The 21,866-nt window shown below is 34.2% G+C and overlaps 1 protein-coding gene across 2 annotated transcripts in view; it reads right to left on the reverse strand.

Annotated features, from left to right (window-relative positions):
* Positions 1–16,599, reverse strand: part of HERC6 (HECT and RLD domain containing E3 ubiquitin protein ligase family member 6) — a 67,314-nt gene extending 50,715 nt beyond the window's left edge. Inside the window, exons 1-5 of one of the 2 annotated variants that reach the window (XM_031944008.1) lie at positions 16,262–16,599; positions 13,786–13,945; positions 8,831–8,907; positions 7,571–7,798; positions 3,129–3,223 (exon numbers count right to left, since the gene is read on the reverse strand). In XM_031944008.1, coding sequence (XP_031799868.1) covers positions 3,129–3,223; positions 7,571–7,798; positions 8,831–8,907; positions 13,786–13,945; positions 16,262–16,502 — 801 coding nt within the window. In that variant the 5' untranslated portion in view covers positions 16,503–16,599. Of the gene's footprint in view, positions 1–3,128; positions 3,227–7,570; positions 7,799–8,830; positions 8,908–13,785; positions 13,946–16,261 lie in introns of both variants that reach the window. The other variant, XM_031944007.1, reaches the window with a different exon arrangement.
* Between the last annotated feature and the right edge of the window lie 5,267 nt (positions 16,600–21,866).

The raw sequence follows: 21,866 nt of genomic DNA on the forward strand, positions 1-21,866 counted from the left end.
AGATCTAGTCATGATATCACAAATCAAAGGATATGCTTAATCATTTTCTAGAATACGTGGACCAATTCATAATTCCACTAACATGACATTAGAGAGTCTCTTTTTAAACCACAGCCTCTCCAACATTTGTCACCATTGTCAATCCACCAAATTGAAACGGAATTTCAGAGTTACTTTAATTTGTATTTTCCCAATTACTAGTGATTTGAGTATTTTTACATGACTATTCATAACTTGGAATTCCTTCTTTCAAAATTACCTGTTCAAATCTTTTGACAATTTATCTTTTGAAGGAAGTTATTTGTTCTTATAAATTTGAGTCAGTTTTATCAAAAATAAGAGTTTTGTCAGGAACATTTGTTGCAAGACTTTCCCAACCATCCCCATTCCCTTCTAATTTTAGTTGCATTGGTTTTATTTGTGCAAAAAGTTTTTACTCTTATGTAATTAAAATTGTTCATTTTATCTTTGGTGATTCTCTCTATCCATTTTGGGGGGACAGGATCTTTTCTCTATGCACTAATTTGAATGGTAAATTCTACCTTTCTCCTCTTGTGTATATAGTGTGACGTGTTTTTTAACAAACTACTTTTCAATTTTCCCAGCGGTTTCTACCAAATCATGAGTCCTTAGCCCAGTAGCTGGGCTTTATTGTCCATTAGCTTGGGCTACTGTTTTTTGTTTCCATAATCACTAATGTGTTGCATTGATGATCCTCTCTATTTTTTAATCAGTACCAAATAAATCTGATGCTTTCTTATTTGTGGTATCTTAAGATATGGTACAGCTAATCTCTCTTCTTTCTCACATTTTTTTTCCATTTTTTCTTTTAAGATTCTTTATCTTTTATTTCTCCAAAACAATTCTATGATTTTTTTTTCTAGCTTTACAAGGTAACCTTTTGGTAGTATTATTGGAATGGCACTAAATAAGTGAATGAATTTAGTATTTTTTAAAATTCTGACTTTTCCTATTCATTAATAATTGCTACTTCTCTAATTATTTAGGCCTGTCTTTATTCCCCCAAAGAATGTTTTTAGTTAGATTCATAAAATATCTAGGTGATTCTCAAGAAATTTAAATATTTTGCAGCTATTTTAAAGTAATTTTCTCTATTTCTTTGGCTGGATTTTGTTGATAATATATAGGAGTGCTTAATGATTTGTCAGTTTGTTTTATATTATTCAAATTTTAGAGCTTTTTAAAAAGATTTTAGAGTTTTCTATGTAAATAATTACATAGACTGAAAAAAGTAATAGTTGTGTTTCCTTTTTGTCAATGCTTATTCCTTTGAATTGTAGTAAATTCTTTTCTTAAATTTTTTTTATGTAATTGAGTTTCCCTTCTCTTTGAAAAAAATCATATTATTTATTTATTTCATTAGTCTTCCCCCTAACTTCTAGTTTTATGAATTCATTGGATTATTTTTCTTTGATTAATTTCTTCTTTGATATTTTGAATTTATACTTTGTTGCTTAGTTGGGTTTTGTTTTGATTTATTTTCTGGCTGTTGTTGGGTGGTATGTATGTGTGTGTGTGTGTGTGTGTGTGTGTGTGCCCAATTTATTTGAGCCATTCTTTTTGGTGTAAGCAAAAGCACTTGAAAATATATATTTTTCTTTAAGGACTACTTTAGCTGAATCCCATTTCTGGTATGTTACCTCATTAATTTTTCTTGATGAAATTTTCTATTGCATCTATATTTTGTACTTTGATTTACCAGTTTTTTTTAGAATCCAGTCACCAAATAATTTTTAATTTTTTTTAATGATCCTTTTAAAACAGTTTTATTGTACTGTTTTCAGTAAATAATGTATTTAAAGTTTCTACTTTTCTGCAATTTTGGTCTTTATTCTTTAATACACAGTCAATTTTTGTAAAGGTGCCATAACTAGGTTAAAATATAAAAACTTTTCTACTCCCATTTAGTCATTAATAGAAATCTATCACCTCTAATTTTCCAAAGTTCTAAGTTCTTTTAGCTAATTAAAATTTTAATTTCTTTGTTGTTTATCTTTTTGTTAGATTTGTCTAGTCTAAAAGAAGTATATTGAGCTCTTGGACAGGGCGAGAAAATATAATAAAGATGACAATACCACCTAAACTAATCTATTTGTTTAGCGTTATAACAATCAGACTCCCAAAAAACTATTTTAATGACCTAGAAAAAATAACAACTAAGTTCATATGGAAAAACAAAAGGTCAAGAATTTCAAGGGAATTAATGAAAAAAAAAATCAAATGAAGGTGGCCTGGCTGTACCAGATCTAAAATTATATTATAAAGCAGCAGTTACCAAAACCATTTGGTATTGGCTAAAAAAATAGATTAGTTGATCAGTGGAATAGGTTAGATTCAAAGGACAAAAGGTCAATAACCTTAATACTCTAGTGTTTGACAAACCCAGAGACCCCAGCTTTTGGGATAAGAACTTACTGTTTGACAAAAATTGCTGGGAAAATTGGAAACTAGTATGGCAGAGACTAGGCATCGACCCACACTTAACATCGTACACCAAGATAAGATCAACATGGGTTCATGACTTAGGCATAAAGAATGAGATTATAAGAAGTATATTGAGATCCCCCACTTTGAACTTTGACATAAGATCACTGAGTTTTTTTTTTCCCTCAGTGGTATTATTTTTTTTTTCTAAATGCATGTAAAGATAGTTTTCAATATTTATTTTTGTAAGATTTTGAGTTCCAATTTTTTTCTCTCTTTCCCTTTCCTTCCCTTTCCCAAGAAAGCAAGCAATCATTTTAAAACACATTACTATATTTGTCATGTTGGATTACTGAGTTTTAAAGATGAAAGGAATCTTAGAGATAATTTAACTTTTTCTTGCTATAGATGATGAGATTAAGGCCCAGAAAGGTTAAATTACTTATCTCTGATCACATAAGTTATTCTTATGATGGTTAAACAGAAAAAAACTTGTCTTTTGACTTCCAAACCACAATAACAATACTCTCCAGAGACCTCCTTTCCTTTTAAATACAATAATATTCATGCATATGCATGTGTATGCTTACACGCACTTGCACAAGCACATGCACACTCACACACACACATACACACACACACACACTCTATTATATTTTTAAGTAAGTTAAGTTTGTTATTACCTGGGTGAGAACAGCTGTATGTTCATCCCCACAGCTGATGTATGTCACATGAAACCTCTTCAGTTCACCAATGGAAAGAGGTTTGTAACTTTTCTCTACTGAAGGAAGAAAAGAATTTCTATTAAACATTTTTAAAGCCTCAAGTTTCATCTCTGTTAATAAGATATTCAAGGAGGAGAAAAAAGGTGACATTGGAAAGAAAAAAAAGTAGCCCATGAGTAACTCTGATTAGGACTTTAAGTCTTAGATACAGTCAGGCTTCATAACCATCCAAAACTCAATTATTACTGACTTAAAAACAACCAAGATGGAGACTGAATGTAAATCAACACATCCTATGTTCACTTTTTATTTCATTTCTTTTTCATCTGGGGGCAGCTAGATGGCACAGAGCATAGAACACCAGACCTGAAGATAGAAAAATCTGAAAGTTCAAATCTGGCCTCAGATAATACTTCCTACCTGTGTGACCTTGGGCAAGTCACACAATTGCCTCACAAATAAATAAATGAAATAAAGTTCTACTTCTTTTTTTTCTTCTGATTTTTTTTCTCTCCTGGTTTTTCCCTTTTGTTCTGATTTTTCTCTCCCAACATGATTCATAAAGAAATGTGTATTTAAAAAACGAATGTACATGTGTAACCAAAAAAAAAATTAGCTTTCAAACTATGATTCTCAAAGCTTATACAATATCAATATGATTGGAGTGCTATTGGAAAACAAACATGTATTTTATTCTTATTTGAGGAAGTTTCCAACTTTAACAATTGGGGCACTCTTTAAAAGTTTTCAAAAGATTCCTGTAAGAATTGTATAAGGGCTCATGAGGGTCAGATTTGGCAATTACCCCTATGCCACTTAAAGCAAGTGACACAAACATTTATCAATTGTTTATTAAGTATAATCAATCATACGCCTTAAGCTCAACCTGTTCAGAATACTTAAGGGAAGTGATAATGTCTTGTGGAATTTTTATAAAACCAACACACTAATTAAAATTATTTTTAATATGTAGAAGCTTAGTGGGAGAAGCTTCCAGCCAAGGTGCTGAGAAGAAATTGCTTAGGACCAAGGGCAATGCCTTAGCTCCAATGACCTGTTTCTTCCTCCCTATCAATGCCAACTGGGAAGAGAAAATTATGAGCTTTGAAGGGTATTGTGGATTTCTAATTTTTGCATTGGCACCTCAGCTGCATCTTTAGCTGTAATGGATGACAGCATCTTTATTGAAAACCAAGGAGAAACCATTTTGGAGAGTAGTTTGGAACTATGCTCAAAAAGTTATCAAACTGTGCATACCCTTTGATCCAGCAGTGTTACTACTGGGATTATATCCCAAAGAGATTATAAAGAAGGGAAAGGGACCTGTATGTGCACGAATGTTTGTGGCAGCCCTTTTTGTAGTGGCTAAAAACTGGAAACTGAATGGATGTCCATCAGTTGGAGAATGGCTGAATAAATTGTGGTATATGAAAATTATGGAATATTACTGTTCTGTAAGAAATGACCAACAGGATAATTTCAGAAAGGCCTGGAGAGACTTACACGAACTGATGCTGAGTGAAATGAGCAGGACCAGGAGATCATTATATACTTCAACAACAATACTATATGATGACCAGTTCTGATGGATCAGGCCATCCTCAGCAACGAGATCAACCAAATCATTTCTAATGAAGCAGTAATGAACTGAACTAGCTATGCCCAGAAAAAGAACTCTGGGAGATGACTAAAAACCATTACATTGAATTCCCAATCCCTATATTTATGCACATCTGCATTTTTGATTTCCTTCACAAGCTAATTGTACAATATTTCAGAGTCTGATTCTTTTTGGTCATGCAAAATAACGTTTTGGTCATGTATACTTATTGTGTATCTAATTTATATTTTAATATATTTAACATCTACTGGTCATCCTGCCATCTAGGGGAGGGGGTGGGGGGTTAAGAGGTGAAAAATTGGAACAAGAGGTTTGGCAATTGTTAATGCTGTAAAGTTACCCATGTATATATCCTGTAAATAAAAGGCTATTAAATTAAAAAAAAAAAGAAAAAAGAAAACCAAGGAGAGACTAGATGAGAAGAAGAAAGTCATAGTCAGTGTGTAACAAGGAGCCAAGCAGACAAAAATTTACTATAAGAGGACTTCTAGGAAATGAGTTATTGTCCTGTCACACATGCTCTAATCTTGAGCCTACTTTCCCTTTGAGTGGAAGAGTATATCACATGTTTATTTTAGGGAGAGATGTTTCATCCTCCTGTTAACTAAAAAGAAAATAATCAAAACAATTAATAAATTCAGTGAAGTTGTGAAATTGATATAAACCATCAGCATTCCTGAGGGAATAGAGCCAAAATGGTAAATTAGAAGCAATAATACAGTCCATTCTCTCCCGCAAACAACTTCAAAATAATGCATCAAATTCTGGAGCAATAAAAGAAGTGAGACATTTTTCCAGCCTAAGACAACTTAGAAAGTTGGCAAGAGTGGTCTATGAGACAGAGGTGGAGTCCAGTCCAGAGAGCACATTATTGTAGCACTAATGGTGAACTTTTGAAGTGGCTGCAGCCAATAGCTTCAGGAGATGTCAGCCCAAAAATGGCAAATTAGACAAGGGACAGAAAGAGATCACAAAAAACCCTTGGCGGGCACTCTAATCTAGTTTTAATCTTGTGTGATCCTGACAGTGCTTTCCCCCATTACTAGCTTTGTCAGACTTGTTTAAAGAGATGAGTAGCAAGAGACATCAGATGACAGAAAGCTTCAAGCCAGATAATTTCTATTTAGTTAGAGAGATGTTCAGTCTCACTGGACTAGTTTATATTTCAGGTTTTGCTTTTGAGCATCTCCTAACTGTTGAGACTTGGAGTCTCTAAGATGTGCCCATTGCTCTTTGCTTCCCCTATCTGGTTTTAGAGACAAAAGCAAAGAAAAAAGTTTTGCTTCTGCTATTTTAGAAGAGATACTGAGGCATAATTAAATAATATAGAATCCTGCAAGTGGAAAGCTGGTTAGGCTGGTCTGTAGTGCCCAGAGATAACCAATCTGATGAACTTTTAAGTTCTATCATTTCAAAATAACTTTTATACAAATAAATAGTATAATCATTTCCCAATGCCCTCATAAGGGTTATTTTAAGTTGAAAAAGTTCATAAATAATACTATTGATGTTCAAGAATTGGAAGCTTTTGTGTGGCTGTAGGGCAGTCAGTATCATTTTAAAAAGTGTCTTTATATGATGTACATGTTCCTAAATAAACAATGACCACAAGCCTTTAGTCCAGAGTTGAGTTACTTCAAGTACAGAGGCTGTCTTTTCTCTATGCTTCTCTGCCAGGTTTTCATATGTGCCTACTCTCCCCCACAAATATCAAATACATTGGTGGAAATGTATGACCCAAGATTGCATGTGGATTTTGATGTGTTTTATTCCTCTTCAACTTACTGACAAGGTGAATGCTAGTGATACCATTATTTCTTTTTCCTGTCTACTAGGTAAATGGTTATATTTAAGAAAGTATTATTATGAATTGGTGGCTTATTTAAATAGATGAGTAGAAGCTTAAATGTTAAGATGGTAAGTAGAAGTATATTTCTTCTCAACAGAATTACTCCTTCAAGAATATTTGACTATAACCAGATAAGAGGTACTTCACCCACAATGTAGAAGACTATATCTTAGTATGTGATGCTGATCTTGGAGCTTCATCACTATTTCAAAATAAAATCCTTCTCTAGCTGATCTTTCCCGAGATATAAGTCAAAAGGTTAAGGTAGTAGGCTAAGAGAAGATGTGGTCAAATTTGTTTGTATTTGTTGAGAAAGCCAAGAACTTAAAGTAACCAGTTCCTAAGGGAAAGGATCTTAGGAGAAAAGCAGAAATGACCTCAAATGGAGAATTCTGCATTGCCTAATTAAACCTCAGCATGTATTTCAATATTGCAGAAACATAGAAAAAGCACCAATTCTGGAATAAGAAGGTCTGAGTTCAAATCCACTTCTGAAACTGTGCAATTTTCATCAAGTAATTTTCCTTTGCCTCAGTTTCTACATTCATAAATTGTATTGAATGGCTTCTGCAGTGATTTCTTGCTATAGATCTCTGATCCTATAAAATTCTCATAGAGTTTTAAGATGTATCACACACATCTGAAATTACTTTGATAACACTTCAAAGACAACACACACACCAATATAAAGAAAGTCAATATGCACAAAAAAGCATATGCTCTCAGTAAACAGAGAACTGCATGAGATGTGTCAGAAAAGAATCCAAATCAGGGGTAAGAATTCTGAGCAAAGGGTTGTAAAGAAAATACTTGCTTCTCCATACTAAGCCTTTTCCATAACTGGCCATTCTATTAAAGAATCTTTTACAAAGCTGACTTTTCACCTTGAAAAGACAATGTCTCCTGGGAAAGATAAAATGATTTTATTACCTGATGCATTCTTGCCACTGAGGGCCAGCTGGCCTTCCTTGTTCCTTCCCCAGCCATATGAAGTACCGGAGAGAGAGAGGGCAAAGCTGTGAGATCCTCCTGCTGCAACCTGAGCCAGAGGAATACCATCAAGAGAGTTCACTCTCTGAGGGCTGGCTTGGGAGGGAAAATTTGTCCCCAGGCCTAGTTGACCATGATCATTATCTCCCCATGAAAATACTTTGCCATCTGCAAATACACACAAAAGAAATGAAATTTCAAAACTTCAGGTGTCAGGTAGAGTGTACAATTTACTATGAAGTATCTCACAATTATATACTTTTAAGAACATAATAGATTGCAACTTGGCAACCTCTTCAGAGCCAGAGTGGGGTTTCTGATAGGTCCTATAATAATATACAAAGCAAATATAATTTTCCTTCTAAAGTATTCTAGGTAATTATGCCTCCCCCACACTTTCCATATATTCTCCCCTATCGAATATTCTCCCTCTGTTGAATATAAGATCCTTGAAGTAACCAAAAATTTCATTTTTGGTTTTGTATCTCTAATAACTAGCATAGCACTTGGTATACAATAGGTGCTTAATAAATGTATTGAATGATATATTAAAAGTGCCAGTTTAAGGACTTGCAAAGTGACTGATTTTCCCCAGTGTGTCCAGATTCAGACCAAGTCCCTGACTCATCATTAAAAGGCATCTTACAGGACTGGCAGATATTAACCAACTTGAAGAAGAGACATATTAGTTAAAGTTCAACTACTAGCAAATTTCTTTAGGAAATCAAAATTGTGATGAAATCATGTTATTTTGGAAAGGAGACAAATGAATTTTTAACTATACATACTAGGGGGGAAATAAACAAATACATACATACATATATATAAATACATACATACATATATATGTAAGGGGGTGAATGAGTAGGTTGGTTTAATGGTAGTCTTGAGATGGGGAGAGGAGGAAGGAAAAAAAGAGAAAAAAAGAAATTTACATGATAATTTTATTATATACATAAAAGGAATAACAAGAGATTTGCAATAATTTTTTTATTCCACCATGTTATGGAAAGGTTGTTTTATTTCATAGATTAAAAATAAAATAAAAAATAAAAATGGAATAGACTTTTTGAAGTTGGATAATTAGAACCTTCTGAATTCACTGAAAAATAAATATGAACAGTAAAATGTGTCAATTATCAAGCATTTTTTAAAGCAAGTGTTTCTTGTAAATTAATTACTATGAAAAAAAGCTTTTACCTTGTGTCAGTGCTATGGAATGATAATGTCCACAAGAAACTTGTATTATTTTGTCCCTGGAAAGAGCTGCAATATTCCTTTAATAAAGAATGATGAGAAAAATATTTAACAATTCATTAATACAGCTCACTGATTAATAATAACATCATTATTTTTATAATAATACCTATAGGATTGTTTCTAGAATCAAATGAGCAATTTGAAATGTAATATAAATGTAAAACACCTTACTACTGGGCTTATATCCCAAAGAGATCATAAAGAAGGGAAAGGGACGTGTATGTGCACGAATGTTTGTGGCAGCCTTTTTTGTAGTGGCTAGAAACTGGAAACTGAGTGGATGCCCATCAGTTGGAGAATGGCTAATAAATTGTGGTATATGAATATTATGGAATATTATTGTTCTGTAAGAAATGATCAACAGGATGATTTCAGAAAGACCTGGAGAGACTTACACGAACTGATGCTGAGTGAAATGAGCAGGACCAGGAGATCATTATATACTTCAACAACAATACTATATGATGACCAGTTCTGATGGACCTGGCCATCCTCAGCAATGAGATCAACCAAATCCTTTCCAATGGAGCAGTAATGAACTGAACCAGCTACGCCCAGAGAAAGAACTCTGGGAGATGACTAAAAACCATTACATTGAATTCCCAATCCCTATATTTATGCCCACCTGCATTTTTGATTTCCTTCATAAGCTACTTGTACAATACTTCAGTCTGATTCTTTTTGTACAGCAAAATAACGGTTTGGTCATGTATACTTATTGTGTATCTAATTTATATTTTAATATATTTAATATCTACTGGTCATCCTGCCATCTGGGGGAGGGTGGGGGGGGTAAGAGGTGAAAAATTGGAACAAGAGGTTTGGCAATTGTTAATGCTGTAAAGTTACCCATACATATAACCTGTAAATAAAAGGCTATTAAATAAAAAAAAAAAGAAAAGAAAAAAATGTAAAACACTTTGCAAACCTTAAAATACTATATAAATGTTAACTGTTGTCATCTTGCTATGAATACTTGCGTTTTTCTAAGAGGATGGGAAGAAAAGAGGCAAAATTAGCAATATTTTTATAGAATCTATCAATAATCAACAAGCATTTATCAAAAGGCTTATCATGTGTCACACATGACTCTAGCTAAATGTAGATGCAAAAATATTTTTTTAATTTTAGAAACAACAAAATATCTTTACATTCAGAATTTTTACATTATATTAAATTGGAAAGAAAAATTATAAAATAATATGGCAGTTATGGTAAACATTTTGTAATACCTTCCCTCTCAGTTACTATTTCAATTGTTTCTTTTTTATTTTGAACTTACACATGATAAAAAAAGAAAAGGAGGGGAGGAAGGGAGAGAGGAGGAGAGAGAGAGAATCAGAAAACATTTTCATATATATATATATTATATAAAAAGAGAACTGTGTGTGAATCTGTGACTCTTTATTTCATATTGCATGCTTTAAAAAAAATTACAACATCTATTTTCCCATACTTTCAAAATTGTCATGCTTGCCTGTGCTTCCTTCTGAACTTCCTTCTATTCCCTTGAGTTCATTTTAAAGAATGTTTCATTGAACTTATTTTTAGGGGATGGACACCATTAATGCTAGAAGGACTCCTCATCCTCCAATTCCCCTCCAATTAAAAACTGAGATATGGAAGAAAAAGCCTTTATAGCAAATAAGTACATTCAAGCAAAATGAATCTACACAGTAGCAATGTTCAAAAATGTATTTTTCTGTATGTCAAAGCCAAGTACAGTACTTCTCTCTTGTGGGTGATACAATTAATCACAATCTAGATTCATTACATTGATCAGAGTTCTTAGGTTTTCAAAAGTTACTTTTCTTTACAGTATTGTTGTATCTGTATATTCTCCTGGTTCTGCTAACTTTACTGTCTGATTATTTAACTCTGTTTTCTCTGATATAATGTCATCTTTTACAATGGTGCAAAAATATTACACTATATTCACATACTATAATTTGTTCAACCATTCTCCAATTTTCTAAGATACAATCTAAAGCACTATCTTAGATTTTTATTTCTTCCCTTTCCTTCTCACTTACCCCTCTTTTATTACTTCCCTTCTGGAACAGGAGGCTTTTGCTTGTGTCTGTAACTTTCCCCATATCATCTTAAATCTACTCTTCAACCTAATTCCCTACCTGTTGAGTTTTAACATATCTCTATACCAAACTCTGTGTATATGCTTATTTATTTCAGATAAGAATGAAGTTAATATGATGCCAGTTCCTCCTATCCTTTAATTTATGTTTGTGTAGTCTTCTCAAACACATCAATTAATAGAAAATACTAAGTTCCACCCCCTTCTTCCTATTTTCTATGTTAGTCTAATCATCCTAGAGTTCTCCTTTCTTTTTTCCTTCTTCAAACACTCAGAATAAAACAAATCCATGCCCTCCTAAAACCTCAGTTTTTCTTATTCAATTCATCAATTTCCTTTAAAGATATTAAGGTTCTGAAAAGATACTTATTTTCTCCCTATTAAAATGTTAGCACTCCATCATTATTACACAATCCCCTTCCAATTACTCAAATAAATTTACCTTTTTAGGTTTGTTTGGACTCATGTTTGTAATTCAAAGCTCCTATTCAGCTGTTGTCTTTTCATCAGAAATCTCTGAAGGTCTTTACACACACACACCTCCCACTCCTCCCCCCTGCCCCAGGTATTCTTAGCTATAGGCCTTACTCCTTTGCCTTTTAGTATACTATATTCTTTGATCTTCACTGATTTAAAATAGAAGTTGCCAGGTCTTATGTGATCCTAACTGGTTCTTTGGTATTCAAACTATTTCTTTCTGATGTTTGTAATATTTTTCCTTTGTCATGGGAATCTGTATTATGATTATTACATTTCTGGGTCTACTTTTGTGGGATTTCTTTTAAGAAGTGATCAGTGGATTATTTTTATATTTATTCTGCCCTCTGGTTTCAAAAGATATGAATAATCCTCATTTATAACTTCTTAAAATATAGTATCTAAGCTTTTTTGTGTGATGGTTTTCAGGAAATTCAGTGATTCTTAAATTATCTATCCTTGACTTGTTTTTCCAGGTTAGTTGTTTTTATATTATATATATCTCACTCCTCTCTTCCCCCCAATGTTTTGATTTTGTTCTAATATTTCCTGTTTTCTCATGGAGTCATGGATTTTCTCTACTGTAGATTTCAGAGAGTCCACTGTTTGAGTAAAGTTGTTTTGTTTTGTTTTGTTTTGCTACCACCATCAATCACCCCAAGCTGTTTATTTTCCTTCCAACTCTTTTTCTCTAGAGCTTTCATTTCATTTTTTAAAATTTCTTCAACCTCTCTAGATATTTATGTAGTCTAACAGTTAGTTACTTGCTCTAGATGTACATAATTTTTTTTTTAACTAGTCAGTGTCTTCTTTCTCTAGCTGTATTTCCTGTTTTAGGTTTCATGCCAGAGACAAATACAGTCCATTGTTCTGTCATTACCCAGAATGCTCAACCCTGGGCCCTGAGTAGGAACTTTGAAATGAAAACACAAGAGTCCAGAGAACCCTAACAAGATAAATTTATTGGAGCAATTGGAAAGAATTGTAATAATGTACTGCTTACATTTTAATAGGGAAGAAAATAACTATCTCTTCAGAATTTTAATAACTGTAAAGGACACTCTAGGAGTTGAATAAGAAAAACCAAGTTTTTTGGGGGGTGTGGATTGGTTTTGCTGAGAGGGTTTTGAACTTTTTTTATACAGGGATACCCTAACTTTCCAGTTTGGACATGCAATAATCCACATTGGTCACTTACAACTCAGGCCTCCCGAGAAGTAGCACAGTTTTATGTCAGTCTAACATGTCAGTCTAATAATCTACACAACCCCTCTCTTGTCAACTTCCCTTCCATCTTACTATTGGATGATCACCATATTGGGTATCTGACTTAGTGTAAATATCTGCTCCTGACCAGTCTGGACAACTACAGCTAATGATTCCCTAGTTACAACAGTCTCATTCTCTTCAGCACCAAAGAGCAGAAAGATTAAAGACATATATCACTGTAGCTAGCCTCCCCTGGATACTTTTAGTAAACTCTGCCTCCCCAGATTATTTTACACACACACACAAACACACACACACACACACACACACACACATCTTTGAGGGTCAGAATACTGGATCTTCAGAGCCCTTCAGAGCCCATCTCAGGACAGAGAAGCCTCAAGATAAGGACTTAGGAACTTCTGAGTCCAGCTTCTCTAAATGCTGAATCTCATATAATGTTTTATGTTTTGATGTTTTAGATATCAACTTCCTTGGAAATATATTATAATGCTTACATGTTACTGCTTTATATTTGTCTTTGTTATTGTGTGTTTTTGAGTCTTCTGTGTTTTAAGAATTAGAGGAAATAAATAGCAATTCTTTATCTGATTTATAATGTACATTGAGTACCTTTCCATTCTTTTTTTAGGGAGACTTTGGGTATAAACTAAACCTAAACTTTCAGTGATTTTCCCTAGAGCTTTGAGATAGGATCATAAAGAATTAGAGTAAAAGAAAAAGAGCTTCATCCTTCTATTTGGAAGCCAGACTCTCCAGGACTGAACTCAGTCCATATACCTGTATTCAAGAGTTAGGGGGCAACTTTGAGAGGGAGAGGGCAAGTGTGAGATCCCAATGAGGAAGTAGTGGTTTTGTATCATAATAGATATTTTTTGCTTAACTTCACACTTCCCATTCAATATTAATTGAAATTCCTTGAATGAGTAGCTAGAAGGACTTTCCCAATATTAAAATTTGCCTGAGAAAATTAATGAATCAGATAATTGGACAATGACTATTGTTTCACTTATCCTCATAAATTATCTATAATAACATATACAAAAAACAGAGATATGAGCTTACCACATATCCAAAATCACATCAGAATACTTACTTTGGTATAGAACATTGATCCTTAACTTCTTTGATGCCCAGCTGTCCTCTAGAACCAGATCCCCAGGAGTAGATCCTTCCTGTTTTACAAATGGCCAAGGAGTGTTCTTTTCCACAGCTGACAGAAACAACTACCTGTGTTTCCAGTGCCTGAATTGGTGCTTTAGGGAAGGGAGGGAAGAAAAAGTCACAAATGTGTCCAATTTAATCACAGGTATACTTCATTTATGACCACTGAAGCATTTTTTAAATGCCTTCAAGGAAACAGAGGGAAGTTCAGAGAGGCCCAGATAATCAGGACAGTTTTGAAAGTATCATAGAAAATTATTATGAGCTTTAAAAAGAAAAGCAATAAAATAGGTTTACAGATCCACTTACAATCCTTTTTTTTGCCTTTTACATATGTTTTAAAAACAAACAAAGAAACAAGAATTGATGCTCAGAAGAGAGAATTTAGGTATTGAATTTGAAATGTTGTGCCTCTCATAATGACCCCATTAAAAAAAAAATCTGTCTAGGGAACATCTAACCATATTATCATCCTAACATGGTGCCAGCAAAGATCATTAAAATAAATATGTAAAGGAAACCACATTTTGGATCATGTTACTTGAAGGTTAAGGTTAATTTTCTATATTATACATAATGTTCATAATGTACCCCACTACTTGAGAGATGGCAATCATTTTGTATAATTTCATACATATTTCAAGGATTTTGGCAAGTTCTTTGACCATTGCATATGATAATGCATCTTTTTTCAGAGAACAGCTCTCAAGAGCTGCTTGGGCCAAAATATCATTACCTAATTGCCAATCATCAGGTTGTCAGCCAATACTGGATGCCTTTCATTTTGGCAGAACTTGTTAAGGCTTGGACTCTATTAACAGTAACCTCCAAAATTTAGGGTTAACTCCATCCTTAATTAATAATTATATGTAATATATATTAACATTATATTTTCTATTTATATATTAACATTTATAATAATATTAATATGTAACAATAAATAATAATTAAGAGAGTTATTTAGTTGGAAAGAGGAAAGTGGTAAGTGCATACGGAAAAAAAGGGTATGTAGTGACTCCCACTTTAGGAGGAAACAAGATTAAGGGTCTGGATTAAGCTGAATTTTATTTTGTGCCCTCCTTCTAAAAAGAAACCTTGTCCTTGCAAGCCTACCTAGATGATGATTCACAGTCTTTTCCCCGACTAGACTAACGATTTCTGAATTCTGAATGTGTAATTTAAAGGTATAATTTATTTGAACATCCAATTCTCTTGGGTCATTACCAATTTACAAAAGAGCCCATTTCAAATATGTAGTATCAATATTTGCAGTCTTTTCTCTCCTATTTACCTATTCACTTATATCTTTAAAAAAAATTTCTCAAATAAGCCACCCCCTCATAAAATCTTGATGTGCTCTATTTGGAACTCTGCCTTCAATAATCAGGTTCCTCTCTGTAAATAGGAAGGGCTGTTTCACGAAGATAGATGACGTCATCAGAAAGAAGAAAACGAAAGAACCTGATCCCTAGTTTTGTTTCTCAGTTTCGCTTCTCGGACCTTAGGAAAACTGAAACTACCCTCACTCGTTGATGGCAAAAAGGAACTCAAAGAGAATGCAACTTTGGCCGGCATGGAGAGGCGTAAGAAACTCAGCCCCGCTGTCTCTCTTTGCGATAGAGAGGAGTCCGATCTCTCCTGAATTTATTTCTTCAGCCTCTTCATCATTAACTTAATTTTTTTTCTGAAAATACTAGGTTTTACTCACACCCCAATGCTAAACAATAACCTTACTGGGATGACTAAATTTCTTTGTAGATCACTATGTCACATTAAAATACAAAAATCCATAAACAAGCAATTAACAAACGTTAGATGTGGTCTTACTGGAAATTCTTAATCATATACTAGTCTCTTTTCAAATCAAATTTCAAAATGTTTCGTCTTCTACTTAGTAGAAGTCACTACATTTCTCTAATAAAGTAATGAAGGCACATCTAGTGCAAGCAGACTTAAACCCATTCACTACTGGGATGAAAAAAATACTTTTGCTGGTTCTTCAATATTGGTCTCAAATAACTGTTTGGGTAATTTTCGCAGCTGCATCCTAAGAGCTACATGACAAGACTTCACAAGAACCAAACTATGTAGCAATGGACATGCATTAGGAGAATCACTGCATTCTACATATCCGGCAGAAATTATACTATTAATTTTATTATTTTTTAAATTTTCAACATTTTTGGGGGAAATTTTTGAGTTCCAAATTTTTCTCTTTCCCTTTTCCCCTCTTCCTTTCCCCTCCCCAAGGCGGCAGTCTGATATTGATTATAAACATCATTAACTTTCCCTGAAAATTTTCTATTGCCCTAGATTCCCCTCTGACCGCTCAGGTTCCAAAACTTTAAATCAGCCCGGGTTCTTCCAGCCCCCAATTTTTCCCAGGTCTAGCTCATGGCCCTTCTTACCTGGTCTCTTAGACTTCTTGATGTTCTTCCTGCCCAGCTGTCCGTAACTGTTGTTCCCACAGGACCAGACAGTGCCGTCTGCCAGCAGCAGTAGCGAGTGGCGCTCCCCGCAAGCAGCCTGAACTATCTGCTGGCCGCCGAGGCTGGCTCCCTCCCGGCATCTCACCACCCTAGGACTGGCCCTCCGCCCTGCGTTGATGCCCAGCTGCCTGAAGGAGTTGTCCCCCCAGCAGTAGTACATCCTTCCTATCTTTGCCTCACAAATTGCTGCCAAGGTGATGCTCTCCACTCCGGTAGTAGACTCGGGTTTGTGGTAGAGTTGCAGATTGAGGACATTTATTTAGCATCTCTAGCTCCACCCCCTCAAGGCGGGGATAGTTTACTGATTTCTACAAATTGTTGAGACTTTCAAACAACCTGCCGTCCAGTGACTAGAAAAGTGACCGCCTTTGGGGACAGTATCTTTCGCCTATAGAGCAAAGTCAGTACAAGCTCATAAGAAGAAGAAGAAAAAAATAGAACTGGGAAGGGCTAGGCAGGAAACTTGAATTTCTATTTCATCTTTATCATTATCACTAATTTGAGTGTGAATACAGGTGATCAAGGAAGAGAGTTTTCTCTGAATCATTACGGTGAAATCCATGATGAAGTCTATTGTCATGGCCTTTCCTTTTCAGAAGTAATAGTAATATTAATTTGATTACTGTTCTCAGAACAACAACATGTGGAGGGATGTGACTTTCAGGATAGAGAAGACAGGGAGAATAATAAGAAGTCAAGTATAGACTTAACTAAAGTATGAAATGGGACTGGTTAGATAGAGTTGGGTTAAGTTAGTTTGCGCTCTAATTAGGGCAACTCAGCTCTAAAATGAATATCAAAAATTCAATTTAATGACTCCTCCATATAGGAGTTAATGGTCTTTAGAGGTATGGTCTTCAACATTCACTTTAATTTGTATTTCTCTAATTATCAATGATTTTAAATATTTTTTACCACATAGTTTTTGATGGCTTGGATTTCTCTTTCATATCCTTTTTCCTCATTTATCAATTGGAAGAATGCTCTTAATTGTAAATATTTAATCAGTTTCCTGTGTTTCTTGGAAAAGAGTCATTTATGGGAGGGGGGAAGTTACCTGCTTTCTTTCTGATTTTAGTAGCATTAATTTTATTCATGAAAAAAAATTTATTTTTATGTAACCAAAATTTCCCACTAGATCTTTTATGTCTATCCTTTGTTGCAACACTTGCCCTCTATATAGACCTGAAAGTCATTTTCTTCATTATTTCTCTAATTTCTTTATGATTTTACCCTTTATGTCCAAGTCATATACCCATTTGGAGTTTATCTAGGCAAAAAGTGTGAGGTTTCATCTATACCTAGCTTCTACAAGCTCAAAATGCTGTTTTTGTCAAAAAGTGAATTCTTATTCCAACAGCTGGGGTTTTTGGAGTTTATCAAATTCTAGGTGGCTCTGCTTTTTTGCTTCTCTATATTGACTATTTATGGAGTATATGGGGTATTCAAGGAGGATGAGCACCTTTGGTGTGAGGGCTTGCTGAGCCCTTTTCAGGGCTACTCATCAAACTTTGGTGTGCACTTGGCATTCAACTCTCAACTGTTCTTCCAAGAAGCTACTGTAAAGCATTCACAGCAACTTTATCCCAGAAAAAAAAAAAAAAAAACATTTCAGCAGACAGGCTTATGCAGTTTGAGAATAACTAATGGCCTCAATCCTGTTGGTGAGGTAGGGAAAGTCTATCCCAAGCATGTGAACACTTTCCCCAGCAGAATGAGCAGGTGAGAACAGTGTGTTTCAATAGCCAGGAAGTTGGCTGAGGCTGGTACTGTGGAGTGCTTAGAGGTTGGTCAAACACTGAAGATGCAAAGGATCTAATATTTTCACTTAGATTATCAAATTTGTTGGCATACAATTGGGCAAAATCACTCCCAATTATTGCTTTAATTTTGGTTTTCTTCTTTCCTTTTTCTAATAAAACTAACCAAAAGTTTATGTTTTGATTTTTTTTCATAAAATCAATTCTTAGTTTCTTTTATTAATTCAATAGTTTTTCTTAATTTCAATTTTATTAACTTCTTTGAGTTTCAAAATTTCAAATTTGGTAATTAATTGAGGGGTTTTTACATGTTCTTTTTTTGCTGAGGCAATTGGGTTAAGTGACTTGCCCAGGGTCACATAACCAGGAAGTGTTAAGTGTTTGAGGCCAGATTTGAACTCAGGTCCTCCTGACTTCAGGGTTGGTGCTCTATCCACTGCACCTACATATTGTTTTTTTTTTTTTTCCTATCTTTTTTTTTTTTTTAGTTGTTTGCCTAGTTCATTGCTTTTCTCTTTATTTTATTGATATAAGTATCTAGAGATATGAAATTTCCCCTAAGAACTGCTTAGGCTACATTTTATAAGTTTTGATATGTTTTCTCATTATTGTCATTCTCTTGAATAAAATTATTGATTTTTTCCATGATTTGTTGTTTGAACTACTTATACTTTAGGATTAGAATATTTGGTTTCCAAAGAATTTTTGGTCTATTTTTCTATGAGCCTTTATTACATGTAATTTTTATTGTATCATAAGCTGAAAAGGATGCATTTACTATTCCTACCTTTTTGCAATTGATTGTGAAATATTTATGCCCTAATCCATGATCAGTTTTTGTGTAGGTGTCATGTACTGCTGAGAAAAAAGGTTTATTCCTCTTTATCCCCATTCAAATTTCTCCAAAAGTCTATTCTACCTAACTTTTCTAAAATTCTATTCATATTCTTAACTTCTTTCTTGTTTATTTTGTAGTTAGATTTATCTTGTTCTCAACTACACCCAGCGAAAGAACTCTGGGAGATGACAATGAACCAATATATAGAATTCCCAATCTCTATATTTTTGTCCACCTGCATTTTTGATTTCCTTCACAGACTAATAGTACACTATTTCAAAGTTCAATTCTTTTTATACAGCAAAATAACTGTTTGGACATGTATACTTATATTGTATTTAATTTATATTTTAACATATTTAGCATATATTGGTCAAGCTGCCATCTGGGGAAGGGGATGGGGGGAAGGAGGGGAAAAATTGGAACAAAAGATTTAGCAATTGTCAATGCTGTAAAATTACCCATGCATATAACTTGTAAATAAAAAGCTATAATAAAAAAAATTATCTTGTTCTGATAGAAAGAAGTTGAGATCACCCCACTAGTACAGCTTTCCTGTCTATGTCTTCTTGCAATTCAATTAACTTCCCCTCTAGAAATTTGGATACTGCTTGCTGTATATATGTTTAATATTGATTTTACTTCATTATCTATGGTACCCTTTAGCAAAATGTAGTTTCCTTCCTTATCTCTTTTAATCAGATCTATTTTGCTTGATTTGCGATCAGGATCATTACTCATGCTTTTTTTTTTTTTTAATTTCATCTAAAGCATAATAGATTCTGCTCCAGCCTTTTACGTTTATTCTGTATATATCACTCTGCTTCAAATGTGTTTCTTGTAAACAACATATTGTAGGATTCTGGCTTTTAATCCATTCTGCTATCTGCTTCCATTTTATAGGAGAGTTCATCCCTTTTACATTCATGGTTAAGATTACTAACTCTGCCATCCTATTTTTTCCAAGTTATACTTTTCTCTCTCCTTTCACCCATTTCCTTCTCACCACTGTTTTTACTTCTGACCACCACCTCCCTCAATCTGCCTCCCTTTTGTCAGTCTCCCTGTTTTGTTATCCCTTTCCCTTGTTTTGTTCTTCTTCTTTTTTTTCCTCTTTCCCCTCCTACTACCCTATAGGGTGAGACAAATTTCCATACCACACTATCTATGATATTCCCTCTTTGAGCCTGATCTGATGAGATTAAGGTTCAAATAATGTTCACTCCCCTACTTTTCTTCCCTCAACTGTAATAGGTCTTTTGTACCTCTTGATGTAATGTAATTTACAACCAAACATATTTTTAAGGAAAAAAGAATAGAAAATTAGAAGCACAAGAACGTAATAAATCACCAGCCTTGTTCTCAGTTAGCACTTTGACAATATTTTAGGAATCCAGCACAATGCTTGTTGACTCTGACTTAGTCTCTCCTCTAATTAAGCAATAGCTCTTCTGATTTCTCCTGTGCAGAGCTGTGTCTATTCTCTCTTCCTATGAGGCTGTACATCCTCTCTCTTTCTCTCTCTCTCTCTTTCTCTCCTCATGATATTGTCTAGGGTAGTCACCCATGTGGAAATATGACCTGTTAAGTGCGTGTATGTGCTTCAGTCCCTGCTTCCTCAGCAGCTACTGAAGATCCAGAAAAGAAAATTCTTACCACCAAAGTCTTTGGAATCATTGCACAGCTCAATGTCAGAAATGAATGTGATTTTACTAATGGAAATTATACTAAAGAAGATACATTACTATCTGCTTTTCCCAAAGAACCACTGAAACTTTACACTGATTCACAATTGTATCTATATGTATTGTCTCTCCTTGAATATAAATTCTTTGAGAGAAGGGGCTGTTACTTTATTAGTAGAGCTAGGGTTTACTTGCCACAGTGATTTGCACATAGTGTTTAACAGGTGTTTATAGTCTATTGGTGGAGACATGTGCTTTTGTAAATATATACAAAATAATTTCAAGATAACCTAAGATGCGAGAACAGAGATACTAACTAGCCATTTACTTGGATATATCTCAGAGGTATGGGGATGCTCCTTTTACCAACATATAATACAACTCCTCTGCCATATTTTGTGAAATCCTTGTTTGTGTTTCTCCTCTGGTTCTTTGATTAGCCCAAAGGTACAGTTGTAGAATATAGGCTATCTTTCTGTGGTCTCTCATTCTTGCTACATGATTTTCCTTCAATATAGTCTTTTATACTTCTTTTTACATTCAAATTGCCATTGGTAATATGCTATAGCATATATACACTTTCCATATACCTCTTCATTGTCCTTTAGGTTTCTTGCAATTTGATTCCTTTCAGATAAAGTTTCTAAGCCCTCTGGGTGGGGGGAGTTAATACAAGGGGAAATTGGATCTAAGAACTTTTTAAAAGTGAAATAAATTTATGTAGTATTCCAGTGACATTGTGGATATATCCATACCCATTTATGTGTTTGGCAAAAGCTTTCAACAATGCCATTAATATTCATTAAATGTTTTGTCTTGAGGATTGTGTCGAGTACTGGGGAGATATGAAATTTAGATAAAGCTTGGTTCCTTGTTCTTCTGAAGTAAGCTTGTACTGAGACAATGTACAATAATACAAAAGTGCAGTAGAATCTAGGTACAAATAAAGACCATGTGCAGTCCTAAGGGGGAGAAGTCTAAGTGTTTAACACACACAGCTGCATTCTCTTTGAAACAGGTCATTCATGTATGTTTCAGAATTTCTCCCAAGACAGTTTGAGATGATTGCTGGGAATCCTCATAGTTGTCATCTGGAAGGAGAGCATCCTTTCCCACATTGAATATTGAAAAGTCTGAACCTAATAGGCAGTTATATTGAAACAGGACCTTTTGAATCATCCTTCAACAGATTAGAGGATTTAGGATGAAGTATGGTTGTACAATGTAAGTAATTTGGGACA

This window comes from Sarcophilus harrisii, chromosome 6 (genome assembly GCF_902635505.1).
Source record: "Sarcophilus harrisii chromosome 6, mSarHar1.11, whole genome shotgun sequence".
Classification (NCBI taxonomy): Eukaryota; Metazoa; Chordata; class Mammalia; order Dasyuromorphia; family Dasyuridae; genus Sarcophilus; species Sarcophilus harrisii.